The sequence below is a fragment of the Mus musculus genome, chromosome 8, assembly GCF_000001635.26.
Source record: "Mus musculus strain C57BL/6J chromosome 8, GRCm38.p6 C57BL/6J".
Lineage (NCBI taxonomy): Eukaryota > Metazoa > Chordata > Mammalia > Rodentia > Muridae > Mus > Mus musculus.
Genome location: NC_000074.6, coordinates 34,870,353 through 34,889,526, shown reverse-complemented (window position 1 = coordinate 34,889,526; position 19,174 = coordinate 34,870,353). Strand labels below are relative to the sequence as shown.

Below are 19,174 nucleotides of genomic sequence, written 5' to 3'. Positions count from 1 at the left end.
CTCTTCCTGGTGGCTGTGAAGATTCATGGAGCTAGGGAAGCCTGGGTCCTAAGTGAGCGCTCCTCCGCTGTCAGACACTCGAAGGGGCTTGTTACAGGAACTGCATACACTTTTCAGTGAAGAAAATTAGCAGCATGCGTTCTGTGTGCCATGATGCAAATATGTGTCTGTTAGGACATACACATTCTACATTTATTTGGTAAATTTTATCTGCTAGATATCAGCACTTTGTCTATTAAAGGTAGGAAACTGTTAATGTTTTTTTTTTTTAGATCTCTATAACAGTTCTCCTTTTTTCAAAAACTTAATTGTGGCATATTTGTAAGAAAATAGATTAAAAGAGAAATAGTCTGCATGAGGATACACTGTCATAACTGTAAGGGAATATATAAATTGCGCAGCCTCACTGCCTGCTCTGTATTTGTGCTGAATGTAGACTGAAATGTAATGTGTTTTAGACTGTGGTAATTGACTGCAAAGTTTTGCAATGACTTACCTAGAATCCTGAAAGAACTCTAGAACATCCTCTACTGTGCCCAGCTGGCAAATCACTGAGTACTCTTCCTCACTCTGGGGAAGTGATTTTAAAGGGTAGCTGCTCATTTTTCCTGGAGTTTTGAAGTTGCCAAAGGGTCTTTAACCCCCACGAGTCCTTTGAGCTCCAAGTTTTATTTGGATCATCTCAGCAGGGTAGAGTTCCTTCTCTCACTATGTGGTAAGCGGCAGTCTCATCTGTAGTGAGTACAGCTGTGCATTGTAGAAGTGTCTAGAGCCCAGCATCGTCAAGTTCTCTGTAAGCACTTCAGTACCGGGAAGCTGATGGGCAGCCACTGTAGCAGGAGATGGAGTTCCACCTTGCTTCACCGCAGCCCTCAGCCCCGTTCTTCTCTCCCTTCCTTCTAGCGGAACTCACGTCCTTACCTAGATAACATGGCTCTGTTTCTGCATCAACCACATGGCTTTTGCCAGAGCTTTCCTTCCACTGCATTTATGTTCATGTGTTTGTCTTCTACTGTTCTCTGAGGCTTTTGTATTTGGCACAGGATCAAGCATCTAGAGCGTAGTGTGGCTCACTGACAAACATGATTCTATTCCCTGAGTGAGAAAAACCATCTCTGCTAGTCTTTTACCATTTGGAAAAATAAATCTGTAGTGTATGAATGAGAGATTGTATCTTTTCTGTTATCCTAACTTTGTATTCTGAGCTCGTTTCTCGATAGTTATAATGTGAGAAAGAACTGTATTATTTTCATGTGGGAGACCTCTGTGGTAACATACCTGAGAAACCACACTGAGGGATTTCTGCTAAAATGATATAATGATATTCGAAATATACACTTAAATACTTACACATTATCAGGCTTTTTTTTTTTTCAAATTAAATCAAGCAACAACAGAAAATTAAAGAGGCGCTTATTAGGTTTATTGCAGTGCATAAGGAATCATTCACAGCTGTCATCTGCATGCAAAACACAAATAAAATTGCATGCATTAATGTTGGTAATATTTAGGACACGGGGTGGTCCTTTTTAACATGCACCGATTGTATAAAGCCACAGCGGTGTTCTTGGTGCCGGTGGAGACTGGTGTTCAAGCCTCTGGTTATGACAGTGTTTGCTTTCTTGGTGTAGGTATCAGGAATACATGTGAGCTAATCCAAGCTGATCAGTTGCAAGTTTCTCAACTATTTGATACATATTTTTTAGGACTTTCTCATGTGTTTACTAGAATTAAGGTAACTGCTTTTACATTATAAAAAAATAAATGTATGTTCGTGTGTGCAGGAAGTTAGTGAAGTATTTAACACTTTACTTCTTGGCTTTTATATTAGAACAGGTCATACAATCAAATCCTGTTTATAGAGGCTCTTCAAAAAAAATTGCTAATGCTGAACTCATTTTTGTCCTTAGTCTTACTACAGTTCTTGGTTTGTAAATTTCAAAGACCCATGAAAATGTAAATTCATGCATAGTTTTATAAAGAAATGTTTCTTATACGGTGACTAGTGGGTAGAAAATTGCTTAGAGATGTGTAGGGTGAGATTGGTATTCTTACTGTTGTGTGTGGGATTATATATGAGCATAAGTTTTCATTGGTTTGTATTTATCACTGTGACTTGATGGTCTAGTTAGGTAATGTGTAAGTGGTTAATATTTTGATTTCCTACAGATGTCTGTTTTTTTAGAATCCTAAAACTCGGGATGCTTCAGTAAGACAGCCTGCTTTATCTTGATGTATTTTTGCTTTTATTTTCATCAAAAGGCAAAAATCACCACAAATTTAGTTTAAAGTTGTATGATGGTATATACCTGTATTCCAGCAACTTGGGGAGCCTGAGGCAGGAGGATCAAAAATTTGCAGAGCCAGCCTGGTCTATGTAATGAAAACCTATCCTAAAAAGAAAGAAAGAAAATTTTAAGTATTCTGCTGAGCTGAGCTGAGCAAGGAAGATGGCATTGGGGATGGAAAGAGCAAGGGGAATAGTAAGAGAACAGCGGCTGACTGCAGCTCAGAGCTCCTCCTGCCTCTGCCTCTCTGATGATGGGGGAAAGGTGTGTGCCACCAGACTTCCCACCCCCGACAAAATGAGCTTCCTTGTCAGGCTGTGCTGAGCTGCCCTTTCATGTCCATTCTATCTGTCCCAAGTTCAGCATAAGTCAGAAAGCAACTTCATTTCCTTAGAAAAGGAAGACAATTTTTAAAATAATATTTTATTCTAAAATGCTCTCTTCATTCAATTACTATACACGGTCTTAAGAATAATTACAATAGAAATATATACACCTAAGTAAAGTCATGTAATTCTTCCGTCTCTGCCCATTGTGATTACATTGTGTTACTCAGCTTCTGATTGTGGAGAAGCTGGGCCAGGATTTTTCCTTTCTGGATGACCTTATCCCCAAGCTTTTAACATACAAACTTAATTTGTATGTTTGTATGTGCTGGTGGGTGCCCTTGCTCACTACCCATACCTGCAGTTCAAAAGCATCTGATGCCCTCCGCTCTCCAACACACTCACACACACACACACACACACACACACACACACACACACACACACACACACAGGACCTGGGTTTGGTTCCTAGCACCCACATGGTGGCTCACAAGCACCTGTAACTCGAGTTCTAGGGAAACCGATGCCCTCTTTTGGTCTCCACAAATACCACCTAGATGTTATGTACATATGCTCATACAGCTAACATGACACAAATACAAATGAAATAAATCTTTAAAAAATTATTTTATATGTAGATCAATGAGAAACAATGTAGAATTTTAAAATTTTATTTTTGTTTTATGTACATTGATGTTTACCTGCATGTGTGTTTGTGTGATGGTACCAGATCCCCTGGAACAGACAGTTGTCAGCTACAGCGTGGGTGCTGGGAATTGAACCCAGGTCCTCTGGAAGAGGAGCCAGTGCTCTTAACCACTGAGCCCCCAATGTGGAATTTAATATTATGTCTTGAAAACACCATGAAGAAAACATATGATAAACTTGAAAGAGGGAATAGACTATAAGACTGGAGAGATTGGTTTATGTCCTTGGATCTTCATTTCCACAGTGTGACTGGAGTTTCCCACTTATTCATAATGTTATTTGTTTCCTGTGCACAAGACATTAGAGAGGGTTAGGTGAAATAATGTGGATCAAGTACATGGGACAGTTTGAGCACACACTGTAACCACAGCACATCAAATCTCTACTCCTTTGATACATTTCTGAGGTCTTTGAATATACTTGGACATTAAAAATTAATATATGGCTGGAAATAATGCCATTATGTTAATGTTGATTTGAATTCCATAAACTGTGTTCAGTAAAGCGCAGAGGGAAGAAAGAATTAGTGTAATTACTTTTTTAAAAATCTGATTTAAGTTTGGGGTTGGATGCATTTGTCCTGCTGTACATAGAATTTCGAATTCTCCCTCACCAGTCTCTTCCCTCCCTCATATAGCAGGATTTCACCACATTTAGCAGGATTTCATGCACTCACTCATTGCTTGTCGGAGTATGACTTTGAAGCCCACCAGTGACCTATGTCTCTTACCTAGGCCTTTCTGTTTCCCTCCTGCATTGACTTTGATTTTAGCTGGGGACTACTTTGATCGATACATTAGAGAGGAACTGGGGTCTATTCTAGAAAAGCCCTGGTCTAGCCTGGCTACCGGTTTTTGGAATTGTCTCTCTTTGTATTCAGCTGCCATGAGGAATGGTAACAGTCACAAGAAGAGATCCAAGGCTTAATACTTGAGTTCCCAGACAAGCCTGGAAGCAGCTGAAACTGACTAGGCCTCACAGATGTTACTGTCCCATCTCCAGGTAACATCCCATCCCAGTGTCCTTTCTTGTGCTGCAGAGCACAGAGCTACCTGAGTAACCCTGCTGTTGGCCACTCCATTTCAAAGGAGTAGATCTGGAATCCCTAACTGGAAGAAGGCTGTGCTGGTGGTGGTTGTTGTTGTTGTTGTTGTTGTTGTTGTTGTTGTTGTTGTTGTTGTTCTTCTTCTTCTTCTTCTTCTTCTTCTTCTTCTTCTTCTTCTTCTTCTTCTTCTTCTTCTTCTTCTTCTTCTTCTTCTCCTCTTCTCCCCCCCACCCCCCCTCCCCCCCCCCTCCTCCTCCTCCTCCTCCTCCTCCTCCTCCTCCTTCTCCTCTATTTAGGCAAAGCTTCTTTCACATGGCTGCTGAGAATTACCTGTTCATAGCCACCTGGAAGACTTGAGGATTTAAAATACCACCCAGATATATTCACTTCTTAAGATACATTCATCTGTTTTGAATTTGTGTCTTAGAGTATTTTCCCCTCTTGGCAAAAATACCAAAAAACCCCAGCTTCATTCATGTACATTTTTGAGGTGATGGTATTATGAGGAAAAGTAAGGACTTAAAGCTAAGTGACCAGATGCTGTTATCAGTTACATGGTCATATCAAGTTTTAATATATTACCAGAATGCCTAGGTTAGTGGGTCCTGGTTCTATAAGAAATTAGGCTGGACAAGCAGTGGGAAGCAAGCCAGCTTGCAGCACCACTCCATGGCCTCTGCATCAGCTCCTGCCCCAGATTCCAGCCCTGCTTGAGTTCCTGTCCTGACTTTTTCCAATGATGAACAGCAATGTGGAAATGCCAGCCAAATAAACCCTTTCCTCCTGACTTGCCTTTTGGTCATGGTGTTTTCATTGCAGCAATAGAAACCCTAAGACAAATGGATACTAGTGTAGTGGGGTATTGCTGTGACAGACCTGACCATGTTTTGGGGAGGATTGTAAAAGGACTTTTGAACTTTGAGCTAGAAGAGCCATTGAGTGTTAAGAGCTTTGTGGAATGTTCTCTGGTATCTTGGAAGATAAGATTGTTAAGAGCAATGCAGATGATGGAGGTCTGGCTTGTGAAATTTCAGAGGAAGTTTAAAGGCTGTCAGGGTCCTTTGTTATTTTGAATTAAAATTCTGTGGATCTGGTTAGCTAGGGCTGAAGAATCAGCTGTGATTAACAAGATACCAGAACTACTAACACAAGACTTAGCTTTGCTGGTCAGCTGGAGCTAAGAAATTAGCAGTGATTAGAAAAAAAGACTTCACTTCATCACTGAGGTAAATAAAGTCTTTGTGGGAGGTGTTTCAGAGTGTAAGTGTTTCTTCACCAACTTGCTTTTTGGTCATGGCAACTAAACAACATGGTTTCTGGAAACAGTTATGTCAGCCCTCTTCCACTGTCTGAAGGTGTCAGCATTGTCTAGGAACATGAACATGGCTTCTCTGGCCTTTACTGCCCTCTGTTGTCATCCTCATTCTCACCACATTTTGGTAGATAAAGATCATACCATTTTCCAAATCTCTAGTTCTGTGGCTCATGGTTGAGATGTTATTTGGGATCACAGAAGGTCAGAATTCATTAAGTCTGCATCAGGGAACTCTTCAAGTCCTGAATGTTAATTGTGAATCTAATCAAAGCACTTCTGTAGGGCAGCTCTTGCTGAGCTGTGTACCCCCACCATAATGCAGAAATCCCTTAGAGCAATTTTTCTTACATGTTTCTGTTGGGATTCAGTATATACAATCTTTATGCTTGTGTATATTCATTTCAGTAACAATAAGGACTTGAAAATGCTTTTTTGATTTTCTTTAGAGAATTACTTTTACTGAAACGATCTCTTTTGTCAAATGCAATGTTTCTGTGGTGTTATTAGTAACTGTGTCAGCCATGCAAGTTTTCTCACTAAGAAAATAGTTTGTAGTGGAAGGGGACGGAATGTTGGAGATAGCTGGTAAGGCCGAACTCAGCTTCCTGCTGTGTCCACAGCCATCCACATCCCTGGAGTGATGAGAGGGGAGTGAGTGCTAAGTCACTTGCCCGTGTGATTCATTTTCACAGTTTATTTAGAAGTTGTGCTCCAAAGTGCTGCTTCAACAGCTGTCCTCCAGATTGTTAGAATCTAAGTTGAAGGGTTTTTCTCTCCTGCCTGTACAAATCATTCAACAGTACATGATGAAGATAGTCTGAAGCACCCCTCAACCATTATGCCTTGGCACAAGTCTGGCTTGAACAGAATGGGCAGTTAGTGACACATTCTACATTCTGCAGACATTTCTTCCAGGATGAACCTGTGTCTAATAGAAATGTGTTGAGAAGCAATAAGAACACAATGAAGAGCTAAGATGAATGTAAGAATTGTGAATGTATGTGAGGCTGTGTGTGCATGTTTGTGCATGTGTACTATGTGCACTCATGGACACTAGAGGATGGTGGGTACTGTTTGCTCTCTCTTTATTCCTGAGACCGGGTCTCGGTGACCCTGGAGCCTGTTGCTCTGTTAGACGGCCTACTTGTTTTCACTTTCCTGCCCCTACAAGCTCCAGGATGAAGTAGCTTTTACTTTAATAGTTTAAAATGTTGTTGTTAGGTGTATGGATGGGTGTTTTACCTACATGCATATCTGTGTACCCACAGAGACAAGAAGAGGAAATTTAATCCCCTGGAACCAGAATTACAGATGGTGTGAGCTTCCAAATGGGTGCTAAGAATTGAACTTGGGTTAATTAAGTCAGTTCTTTCTAAACTGTTGTGCTCCTACCCTTTATTTTAGAGACAGGGACTTAACTGTACAACCCTGGCTGACCTAGACTTGGCTATGTAGACCAGGCTTCCCCCAACTCACAGAAATCCTCCTTTCTCCACCTACTAGTGCTTGAATTAAAGGTGCTTGCCGCCACATCTGGCTGAGCTAGCATTCTTAAGCAGTTGCCTGGCCAGGCACAATGTAAGCTACTGATTTCTCAGTCCAGCATTATACCACTTCCCAGGTGTCTTCTTCACATTTGACTGTCGTGGCATTGATAGCATAGCATAGAAGGACCAAACATTTCTTTCTCACAGTTTGAGAGGCTATCAAGTGCAAGGTCAAGGTGCCACTGTGTTTGATTGCTGATGAGTGTATTTTGGGTGCTTTCTTACCAGGTGCTCATAGGCTAGACTGAGGGCAAGGGCTTGTCTCTCTTTAGGGCACACATTCCTTCACAGGAGTCCGTGAAGCCTTATTTGTGGACTTCAGCGTATGAGTTTAAGGGGGTTTGCAGGTAGTCAGCATATCATCTGGGCCTATTTTACTCAAAGATTTAAGTTTTGGAAAAGCCTTCTGCTGGTTTTTGCATGAATAGTCATAATTTCAATGATTCAATTAAATTGAAATTATAATGCCAGTTTCTGAAAGTATAGAAAATGTCTATAATGCACCTTTTAAAGGAATATTTTCAGTAACTAGCTAAAAATGTGTTTCTGTTTTAAGAATGACATTGGTAGCAAGACTGAAAACTATATATAGCATGTATAAACAGTTAAAATGCTTGATTCAATATGCAGACTAGAAAGTTTAGAAGCGCTAAATCTATCATTTACCTTTTGTACTTCTGACTTAATTTTTATATTGCAATACAAATCACTACTCTTGCATATCATAAAACCACCAGAGAACCTAAACTGCTTTATAGGTAGTTCAGTACCTGTTGGCACTGGGCATGAAGGCTGGAAGTGAGGATGGCTGGAGACCTCTTCCTCTGACACCCTGAAACTACAGCCTTCATGTCAGAGCTCAGGATAGCAAGGATGTCGAGACTGAGGGAACCTTGAGCTTGTCTCCACTGTGCTAGTGCTCTAGGTCTTCACACCTTCACAGCAGCTCACAGACGTGCCCAGTGTCCTGGACCTACGTACCACAACTACCTGCATTCCATAGTGTCCTCACAGGTCACCAGTCATGACTTCTACACAGCTGTCTCTCTGTGTCCGCAGATCACCAGTAATTGCAAGTTAAACTTGCCTTTTTAAAAGCAAGTTGTCTATTGTAAATTCAACGTTTCAAACTTTTATAAGATTTACTTTGAGTCTCATGTATGTGTATACTTTTGCCATGTGTGTGAAGGCACCCTTGGAGGCCAGAAGAGGGCAATGGATCCCCAGGAGCTGGAGTTAGAGGAAGCTCTGAGCCACCTGAGATGGTGCTAGGAACTGAGCTCTGGGGTTCTGGAAGAAGAGCAAGCACTCTTCACTGCTGAGAATACGCACATGCGTGCGCGCATGCACACACAATTGCTTAGAACTTTGATCCTTAAGGTGTGAACACCTAAGATTGCAAATATTACTCACAGGAAGAAATGCACGGCCAAGGCTATGGCTCATTGGTGCAGCACTTGGTTAGCATGTGCAACACCATGAGTTTGGTTCCTAGTACCACATGGGAAGGGAAAAAGGTCAACCTAACACAACAACTATCTATTAAAAACATGAAGAGTAAAAAGGGAGTTATGTGAGTTTGGGAGGCAGAGGCAGGCAGATTTCTGAGTTCGAGGACAGCCAGGGCTACACAGAGAAACCCTGTCTCGAAAAATGCGGGGGTGGGGGGTGGGGGGGGACAGAAAAGAAAACTGAGAAAAACTCAAACTGATGGCTTCTTAGTCTCCTTGGGATTTCCATAGGATGATGTTAAGTTAAAGTAGCATTAAGTCGGCATTTAGAGCTCCATTGTCTCACAAGTTACCCTGCGAGTTCTCATTCTTCTCTACTCTTTTGTTTCATCTTCATAATTCATACGTGTAAAATAGTTTTTATATCTTCACTTCAAACTTCTTTTAAGATTACCTTTCCAGCACTACTAGAGGTCAAGTCTAGGGCCTTCTCCATGCTAAGCAGGTGCTTCACCTCAGAGATAATATCCCCAGCCTTCATTTTATTTTGAGATGGAGGTCTTGCTAAGTTACATGGGCTGGCCTTGAACTTGCAGGCCTCATGCATCCAGAACCCACTTTGAATCTAAGGTAGTTGAAATGTAGAATACACGTTTTATAAAGCATGGCATAGTTCTATAACTTTGAATTCAGACATTTGCATTCTTTCCTAAAGATGAGGCTGTGTCACTTTGGAAGATTGTGCTCTCTGAGGCTGTAAACTACCAGTTAACCTGCCCTGTAGCCCATCTGAGTTCACAGACGCTCACTAGGCAGAGGCCTTAAGTGACAGCTGGTCTAGTCTGTCAGTGCAGTTGGGACCTTCTCAAGGAATAAAACCAACAGGTTGTGTTTAAATTAATTCTTTGAAAAGAGCTCTTCCTGGCTGAAAACTCAGTTTGATCTGGATGTAGCATCTGTTTGGTTATCTAAGAAGAGATACTAACCAACAAAGGAATAGCCACCTCTTGTTCTGTAAATAGTTGACACAATTGGAGGAGCTTGCTTCAAGAAGAGAGCAAGTGTCTATCTTTCTGAGGGTTCTGGAGAAAATTCTTCTATGGGAAGAAAGTAGAATAAAGCTTGCTTTCCATATGTAGTCCATTCCTTGTCCTGTATCTCCAGGCAGCTTCTGATACTAAGAAGACCATCAGTTCTGGGTGCTCATTGCAGTGGTGTGGCCCCACTGTGGCTGTACTTCATTGCAGTGACCTGAGAGTCTGAGCATGCCTTGCCACAGATACTAACTTACTTGCCACTCAGTCATAGCTGTCCATTTCGGAAGGTCCATTGTGAGTCTGAGCTGCTGTCAGTGGAAGGAAAGGAATACAGAGCGAGAGTGGTGTCACCTCTCCTATTCCCTGTTCCCTGGCTTCTTCATTTGTCCTGTGGTGGTAATCATAGTTTCAAACCTAGATACTTACTGTGTTAGCCTGTTAATACACACACACTTTGTAATATTCTTGGTGGTTGTCTGTAAGCATTAAGAAACTTCATAGATGCTGATCTTCATAATTACACGACCTAAAAGGCAGGGCTCAGCAAGGAGATGCACTTATTTCCAGGGATGCGTGCCCATATTGATTTTCTGGCTTTTAATTTGTTTGGATTCTCATCTAAATATCAGTGTCTCAAAGAGCTTCTTAGAGCTTTCCATCATAGCAGATTAATCATGTCTCTGTTGATAGGAATTTAATCAAGTTCTGATTCTGTTTGTTGTCTTTGCCTAGGAATTTTGATTTAATGGCTGATGTAGTCTTTTATTTGTATCAGAAAAAACACTGATCTGGTTTTTTTTTTTTTTACCAAGTAATAGATCCAAATGAGATATGCTTTAGTAAAATAGAGCAAGAATTGAAATACTTAAATACTCATTTATAGGCAGTGAGTAAATAATCATGGAACAGCCACACAGTAGACATACTGTACATATATAAAAAGAGGAAGATAGACTTCTGTAATAGCAGAGGAGGAGGAAGAACATCAAGTCACAGGAGAGTAGAACACAGTCCTATTGGTGTGACAAAACATACTTGAGGAAACGCAAGCACTCTCATAGACAGAGTCTCCACGGGTCTTTGAGCAGCTGTCAGTGTGATTTGCCTCTGGGAAAGAGGCTTGCTGCAGAATAATACAACTGTTTGTTTTGTTTTCTGCACTGCTTGAATTTTCGGACAGAATATATTAATCTGTATGTTTAAAGGGGTTCTATTCTGGAGAGGATGGTTAGTATAAAGAAATTGGTAATTTGAGACCAGCTAAAATTGAGGAAATACATATGTGAATGTTTTTTAAGGCAGACCTTAAAGGCTAGATATTATTTATAGGCCAAAAAAGTTGGATTTTCAGGCTGTGTATTTGTTTACATGTATATATATTTCCTAAGACAGAGTTTAAAGGTAAGATAATTTCTACATTCACTCATAGATTGATAGAAGTATTCTTGCAAACTGATAGCAAATGCTGTGCTTTTCTTAAGAAGAAGCTGGGCTTCTATAAACTGTGTAGGAATCGGTGAGAGAGTTAAAAAGGTTTTTTTGAAGGAGGAAAGGTAAGTTCCAGTTTATCAGCAACACTGATGTAGCCCCAAGCTGCATTAGCAAGGAGACAGGCCTTTTCTTCACTAGGGCAGGGTTTTAACAACAGCAGAAATCAGGGTGCATAAAAACTGTTTTTCATTTGAGAAATTTACAATACACAGTAACCAATTATATTAATCTTGATTCTTGCAAACTAATTTTACATAAACAACCATAAAATATGAATATTGACATCAACATTAGATTATGAGATTCATTTTGTTTGATAACTTGGAAGTCTGAGAGGAAAACGCTGTAAGGTTTAGGGGCGTCTGTGGAGTGTGTGAAGGGGAACTTTCAGTCCCCTAAAAGTTTTTGGAGATTACTTTGGGGGTCTAGGGGGTCAAAATTGATGACAGAAGCTCATGGGACAATGACTCATCAGTTAGGTGATTATTCAAATGTGGGAAACAAATGCATGGGTATTTTATAGTTCTTTAAACTTGTTTTTAGTGAAGCAAAGATTTCATATTTGTATGTTGAAAAATTATGAAGCTATTTTACAAAATAATTTTGTAGTTGAAACTATAGAGAAAGAATCTGGAGTAAAATTCAAAGTAAACAGTATCTTATATTGTTGAATGTATGGAGCTAAGAAAGACTGCTTTAGTCTTTGGAAGAAATAACACAGTAGATGACAAAATTGGCAGCTTTCATTATCTTGAACTAAGTCTTAATAAGTAGTGTCCTTAGTGTACTAAAGTAATAGATCTTATTTGGAACACAAGTGCATTTAAGGATACACACAAGCATGTACACACACACACACACACACACACACACACACATACACATTGTAGCTTTGGGTTCTTAACCTTAGTCATGCAGCCATTTAACATGATTTTCATGCTGTGACCCCCAACCATAAAATTATTATTGTTACTACTTCATAACTGTAATTTTGCTGTTGCTGTGAAGCATAATGTAAATATCTGTTATACAGGATATGCAACCCCCAAGAAAGGGTCATTTGATACCCCCCACCCATCCACCCCCAGTTGAAAACCACTGCTCTCTAGACACTAAGAAGTTTGACCAGTGTTAAATCTGCCTGGTACCCTGATAACCACAGTGAGTTTCCTGGAGCTGGGAAAGTCCTGGACAGCAAACAAGCTGGTCATCAGCGCTTGGACAATTCCAGAGGGTTTGATGTAGGCCACACTAAATCTTCCTCTTAACGACAGAAAAGAAAAGCACTATATGCGTACTATAAACAGCTCTCTGATGACTTACATGATAACTTTGCAGTGGAAGTTTTCCCTGGGAAATACATCAAATACCACACATTCCTGTTAAGAAATGTCAGTTTAAACCTTTACACAAAGTTATAGGCAGATTCACCATCTTAGTTTCACTTCTCATCGCTGTGATAAGACAGATACAACAGAAGTGAGAAAGGGCTTAATTTAGCTTTCAGTTCCAGAGTACAGTCCATCGTTCTGAAGCAGCTGGTCCGTCACTTCCACAGTTTAGACAGAGTGAATGTATGCATGCCCGTGCTCGCTCGCTCTTTGCATCTATCAGTCCAGGCCCCAGCTGATGAAAATGATGCCGTCTATATTCAAGGAGTGTCATGAAATGGCACCATGACACGTGTGCGCCCTTTACGTTGATTCTCTTAGCCTCAGTCAATATCATGGCTCTACTTCCTGCTGACACCATTGCATCTTCCACTGTCTGCTGGAGCACCATTACCCGTGCTCCCAAGCTTCTCACAATCCTTAACTCCATCTTTTTCACAGGCAGTTTATTTCAGGCACCCTCTCATTTCTAACCTGATCAGTCACAGAACATCCTTATTTATCTGAGAAATATGCATATTTTAGCAGTTCATAAACTCAGCATGTTGCCACGTTGAAGCATTATAAATAATTTTACTCAAAGAATTCTTAAAAATCTGAAAAGTAGGAAGTTGGTCTTTCTTACATTTGACTGCTTACGTTATTGTATGTATTATCATTCATTTTGAGATTTGGTCATTTTTGCAAGTACAAAGTACTGAATCAATTCTGAATAGTTGGGCATTATAAAAAAGGAAAGTCTTTTTTTGCTCATAGCCAATTAAATTACCACCATTTCCACAAAATATTAATGCCATGTCAGGTTTTCCAGGTAGCAGCTTAGTAGTCTACTGACCTGTGTGTGCTAGTTCTGTGTCTGGGGAGCTTCCCTATTCAGAAACGCTACACAATAGGGCATTCAGTGGAGTACTGTAGTTTTGCCTTACTGCTAGAAGCCCTAAGGAATGGATAAAGTGTGTTGTCTTTTTGGTTCCACTAAAGCATCTTCAAATAGTTCTTCAAGGATGCTTTCAGTCTTCTCCATTAAAGTTTGAAAGTTGGGTCATTATGTTTCCTGATACTGGGTATGGATGGCTCTTACATGATTTTAAGTTAGCATACCAAGAATGGTTTGTGCTGGAAAGGAAGAGAAAAGCAACACAAGGCTCAATTGTTGAAGGCCGTGAAGACCAATAAGGGACCCAGATGAGGTCTGTTAGCTTATTCTAAGCTGCTATAAACTGATGCTGAGAAAAGTGTGCTTGGTTTATAATTCTGTGGCTTGAGGCTAGCATCTGGCAAGGAACCCTGGCTGCATCACAGCAGAGAAGACCAGGAGGAAAGATCACTTGGGGAGAGGAGCAAGAGAGTAAGCGAAAGCAGATCTGCTTTGTAGAATTCCCATTTGCGATATCAACTCAGTGCTTCCAGAGCCCTAACTCTCTTCTTGGAGAAAAGCAGGCCCTGATACCTGGACATTGTTACATAGGAGACATGAGTTTTGTTTGGACAAGCCATTGCAGTGACACTGGAGATAGATTGTCCCTTGTCCCTTGTGTAGTTATAAGCTGAGTAGAGACCAAAGGCTATTTCTTTTTTAACCCGAAGAGGTGATGAGCTTTCCTTTGTCTTTCCAGTCTACTCCGTTACACCTGGCAGCAGGCTACAACAGAGTTCGGATAGTTCAGCTGCTTCTACAGCATGGTGCTGATGTCCACGCGAAAGACAAAGGGTATGTAGTGCCACCATCCCATGGGCAGAGAATTATGCTGTTGTCATCATTTGATAGCCTGAGGTTTTAGCTCCAAAGAAGCTCATATTACCCATTCATTAAGAATGTTCTCGAGGGGCTGGAGAGGTGGCTCAGTGGTTAGAGCACTGGCTTGGCTTCCAGGAGACTGGGGTTTGATTCCTGGCAGCACACATGGCAGCGCACAGGGATCTCTAACTCTCATTTCACAGGATTCAGCGCCCTCTTCTGGCCTCCGTGGGCACAAGTACATAAACATGCAATACAGACATACATGTAAGCATAACACCCACACACACAAAATAGCAATAGTAAATTATAAAATAAAGTTGTCAGGTTTGAGCTCAGATCTTACTTTATGAACCTACTATAGACTTCTCACAATCATCTGCTGCACCAATTTAATTTTATTGTAATTCTATTTGAAATTATTTTTCCAGTTAGAATCATTTTCATCTCTTAAATCGCATTTTAAAAAGATTTAAAAATACTGAAAAATTTGATAATCTAGTATAGTGGCTATTAAGAGAATCTCCTCATATTAATAAACTATATTAATTTATAAATGATTTTTAATTTAGTTTTTTTAAATCCACTTAAGCTAATTCAATCTAGATGATCTTTATGAAGATTGATATAGGAAACAAAAAGTGGGTCATTATGAATAAATATTAAAAGCTTACCAATTTTTTTTCTAGTTTCCAATGATCTGTGGATATTTGTTCACAGTCCTATATGAAAAGCTAACATTGCTCGTTATCTGGCCTTAAGATCCCAAGGATAATTGACCCTACCCAGGTGAGGCAGATTATGTAGACTTCTATGATTGACAGCATAAAGGAGCGACGCCCCGGAGGGAGAGTTTTCATTCCGCTCACATTCATGCCAGGAAGCAGGAAAATGAACTCTGTACTTGAGACAGTTATAAGAAAGAGAATCCGTCTGTTTCGGATCTGCCCCTTTCCCATGCTGCCTGTCTTGCCTGTCAAGTGTCTCCTGTGAATGGTGCGTCCTGATCACATGAGGCACAGGTGCCCAGTGTCCCTGTCCACCTGCTTCCTCATCATATCCCAAACCAGATGACTGTACAGTGGCAGTCATCAAGAGACGCACAGCAGAAAAGGGCGGCTTCGAACCTCGCTTAGGAAGGGGCTCTGATCGGGAAGTTATAGTAATTTTAGATATTTAATTCTTACACTTAGAGTATTGTGAAAGTGGATTAAAATAGTACTGTTTCGCTCCCTGCCAGTTAGCGTGCCTGTTACATATCGATAAGTTGTTTATTAGTGTGTTAGTCTTTCTCTTAATTCTTCTGACTGATAGTATTTTATTATTTTTATGGATCCTATTTAAAGACCACAAGATAAATGCTAAATGTGTGGATATAAGCTGTGTTTTGAGTTCTTCCCATAAATTCTTAAAATGCGTTTAAAAAACAGAACTTAACAGAATTTTTTTAAAAAGCAATTCACAGCCAGATGGCTGTGTTTGAAATTTCAGTGTTTTAATTTTCTCTTTTTGTTCAGTGGACTTGTACCTCTTCATAATGCATGCTCATACGGACACTATGAGGTCACAGAACTGCTGCTAAAGGTAAGAGAAATCCAAGTGTTGAATAGTAACATTCAACTTAAACTGCTTCCTTTCTTTTTCCCTTTTCCCTTTTCCCTTTCCCCTTTCCCCTTTTCCTTTTTCCGTTCTCTTTTCGAGACAGGGTTTCTCTGTATAGCCCTGGCTGTCCCAGAACTCACTCTGTAAACCAGGCTGGCCTCGAACTCAGAAATCCACCTGCCTCTGCCTCCCAAGTGCTGGGATTAAGAGCGTGCGCCACCACCGCCGGGCTTTAAACTGCTTTCTAAAAGCTGAATTTAAAACAATTCCAAAAGTTATGGCTGAAATTTTCAGTGAACTCCATTTTCAGAGTTTGCTTTCCCTCCTGGACAGACACACTTACTCATGTCAGCCATTTTCTCTAATCCAGCATGGAGCTTGTGTCAACGCTATGGATCTGTGGCAGTTCACACCGCTGCATGAAGCTGCTTCAAAGAACCGGGTAGAAGTCTGTTCTCTGTTACTTAGTCACGGTGCCGATCCAACCTTGGTCAATTGCCATGGCAAAAGTGCTGTCGACATGGCTCCAACTCCTGAGCTCCGGGAAAGACTGACATGTAAGCATTTGTATTCTGAGCCCAGTGTGGCTAGCTGTTAGGGAAAACATTTCGGGCTGCTTCATTACCCAGGCTGTTTCCTAACTAGACCATGGCCTTCATTCTTAATGTGTGCTAATTTATCATACTCATGTCTAATCATGCTTGCTTCATGTGTTCCACAAGAGCCTTTACCACATACGTGTGCCATACATACATACATTTGTACAAATGTCACATACATCATACATACTACTTACATATATACATGCATACACACACATACTTTTTAAGTGCAATTCTAATTCATTTGTCAAGACTACTGGTGTTTTGTTTTGTTTTCTGGTTTTGTTTCTGTGTGGTTTGGTTTCTTTTCCTATGTTGTCGTTCGTTTCGTGACAGCTAAGGGCAAGGCCCATCAACAACCATTTACTGAGTATTTTCCTGTGTGTCGAACAGTAGAAATATAGCCATATACAAATCAAAACAAGAGTGTCTGGGCCCCTCGAGCTTCTGTTCTTGTCCCCCTGGTAATGAAGGTGTGTCTGAGCGTCAGCTGTGGGGCTCCAAAACATTGACAGTGTGGTTTTATTTACACATGAGTGTTAGGCCCCAAATTTAAGTGAGGTGATTTGATGGACATAACTTCATTAGTACATATTATTACATGCATATATGTGTGTATATACATATACTTAAGGAAACTGCAAGTAGGTTTAGATCCACAGAAAGTTTATATAGCTAATACAGCATTCTCATCTGCAGCATATCTTGGTTCCTGTATTACTGACATTTTACACTAGTACTACACAGTTACCACAGTTAACCCAGTAGTGACACATTCCTGACGGAAGGCTAGGTTTCCTTGGTTTGGGCCAGAAGTCTCTTTTCTGTTTGGTTCTCAGGCATTATGTGTATAGATAATGTGCATGTGGTTCTGACATGCATGCAGTTCTCCATGTGGGCACTGTAGATTACCTGACCTGTAGTCTGCCTTCAGCCTTATATGAGAGAGTCTAAGAATGAGAAAGCTTTATAAGTAATTTCTCAAGGAAAAGACTGCTCAAATGCTCATCAAGTGTGAGCCCAGATGTAACGGGGACACCGTTGTTCTACTGTCTTGGTAGAACCTCCTCCCATGTATCTTGTGTTGGATTATATAGTTTATTTTCTATGGATTCAAGCTCCTTAGAGACCTGTATGTTTGTAGGATGATGGCGACCTATGCTATCCCTGGGATCTTAGAGGCCTCTGCATCATGTCTCCATCTAACGCCAACCTAGTGCTGTGCTTATGTGAGCTGCGTGTCCAGCAGCTTCAGAAGTACAGTACTGTTTCGCATGTCCTTTCTTTAGTTTATAGTGGCTCACTCATGTGTATCTCAGGTCATCACTGTCCCTGTCCTGCTCTCAACCGTCTTAAAAATCAGTCGTATCGGAAGCCTTAACACTGTTTTATCAGGTTGTCTTAGTCTCTCAGAGGCCTTAAGGTTTACATAAATGTGTGTAGCTCTACACAGGGAGCAGTTCCTCAGTTGCTGTTACCTTCTCAATGGGGGCTTTTTAAACATCAGCTTCTGCCCAGCGTCCCAAGGAAGGATTTAAAGCTCCTCTCTAGCTGCAGCTTTCAGTGTCCTGATTGCTGCTTTGTAGCTGGTATTCAATTTCACCAGTTTTTTGAAGAAAATTATATAGGAGGCTTGAGAAATGGTTCAGTGGTTAAGAGGGCTTGCTGTGCATTCACAAGGAACTGAATTTTGATCCCAGCCCTCACGTGACCAGCCATGCATGTTCTTTATGTGCCTGTAATGCCCAGGCTGGGAGAGAAGGAGACAGGACAGTCTCTGCAGCTTGCTGGCTGCTGGCCTAGAGGTGGGAAGGGCTTCAGGGAGGATCCCTACCTCAGAGGGTCAGGACACTTCATCTGACCTCCATACATGCATAGGTACACTCTCTCACACACTCACACACTCACACACTCACACACACACACACACACACACACACACACACACACACACACACACACACTACAGGAAACAAAAATAATGCTACACTGTGCTGTTATTACATCATTCTGCATACTTATCCCCTTACTTGATTTTATTTATTATTTTATAAAGCCAAATAATGAAGTTGTCTGAATTTCATTCTTTTTTAAGACACTTTTAGAAAAGCACACCTTTAGATGTTTTATAAATATGAAATTATCAGGTTTTAGGGTTGTGTCATTTGTAGTTTTAACAACTTTTAAACTATACAGTGTCTTTGAGGGTCTGAAAACAAACCCATAGGCCTGGGGAGGTGGTCTAGCAGTTATTGCTTCTGGCTTATGCAGACTGCCTGGTTCCTAACACCCATGTGCTACTGTTCACAACGGCGGGCTTTGTTTACCTTCAGCTTAAATGTCTCCCAGTTGTTCTCTCCAGCAAAGCCCTGTAGTTTACTTGCTCCCACGTCTGAATACATCTGCCCCTTTGTAGTTGTCAGGATCCTGCTTTGTGTGTGTGCCTGCCTGTAATTCCCTGACTTGATTAGCCCCTGCGTGTAGCATTAAATCAAAACATCACATGTTGTCATTGGTGTTTACTGTTTGCCTCACCGTCTGTTACCCCTGTGTTTTGTTCCAGAAGTTTTAATATCTCATATTGAAAAATTGAACAGCTAAAAAAGTAAGCAGAAATTGGGGTATAAGGT

The 19,174-nt window shown here is 40.8% G+C and overlaps 1 protein-coding gene across 1 annotated transcript in view; it reads left to right on the top strand.

Annotated features, from left to right (window-relative positions):
* The window catches only part of Tnks (tankyrase, TRF1-interacting ankyrin-related ADP-ribose polymerase), a 136,512-nt gene that overhangs the window by 76,164 nt on the left and 41,174 nt on the right, over positions 1–19,174 (top strand). The window contains exons 6-8 of the mRNA NM_175091.3: positions 14,219–14,313; positions 15,858–15,924; positions 16,313–16,499. Coding sequence (NP_780300.2) covers positions 14,219–14,313; positions 15,858–15,924; positions 16,313–16,499 — 349 coding nt within the window. The remainder of the gene's footprint in view (positions 1–14,218; positions 14,314–15,857; positions 15,925–16,312; positions 16,500–19,174) is intronic.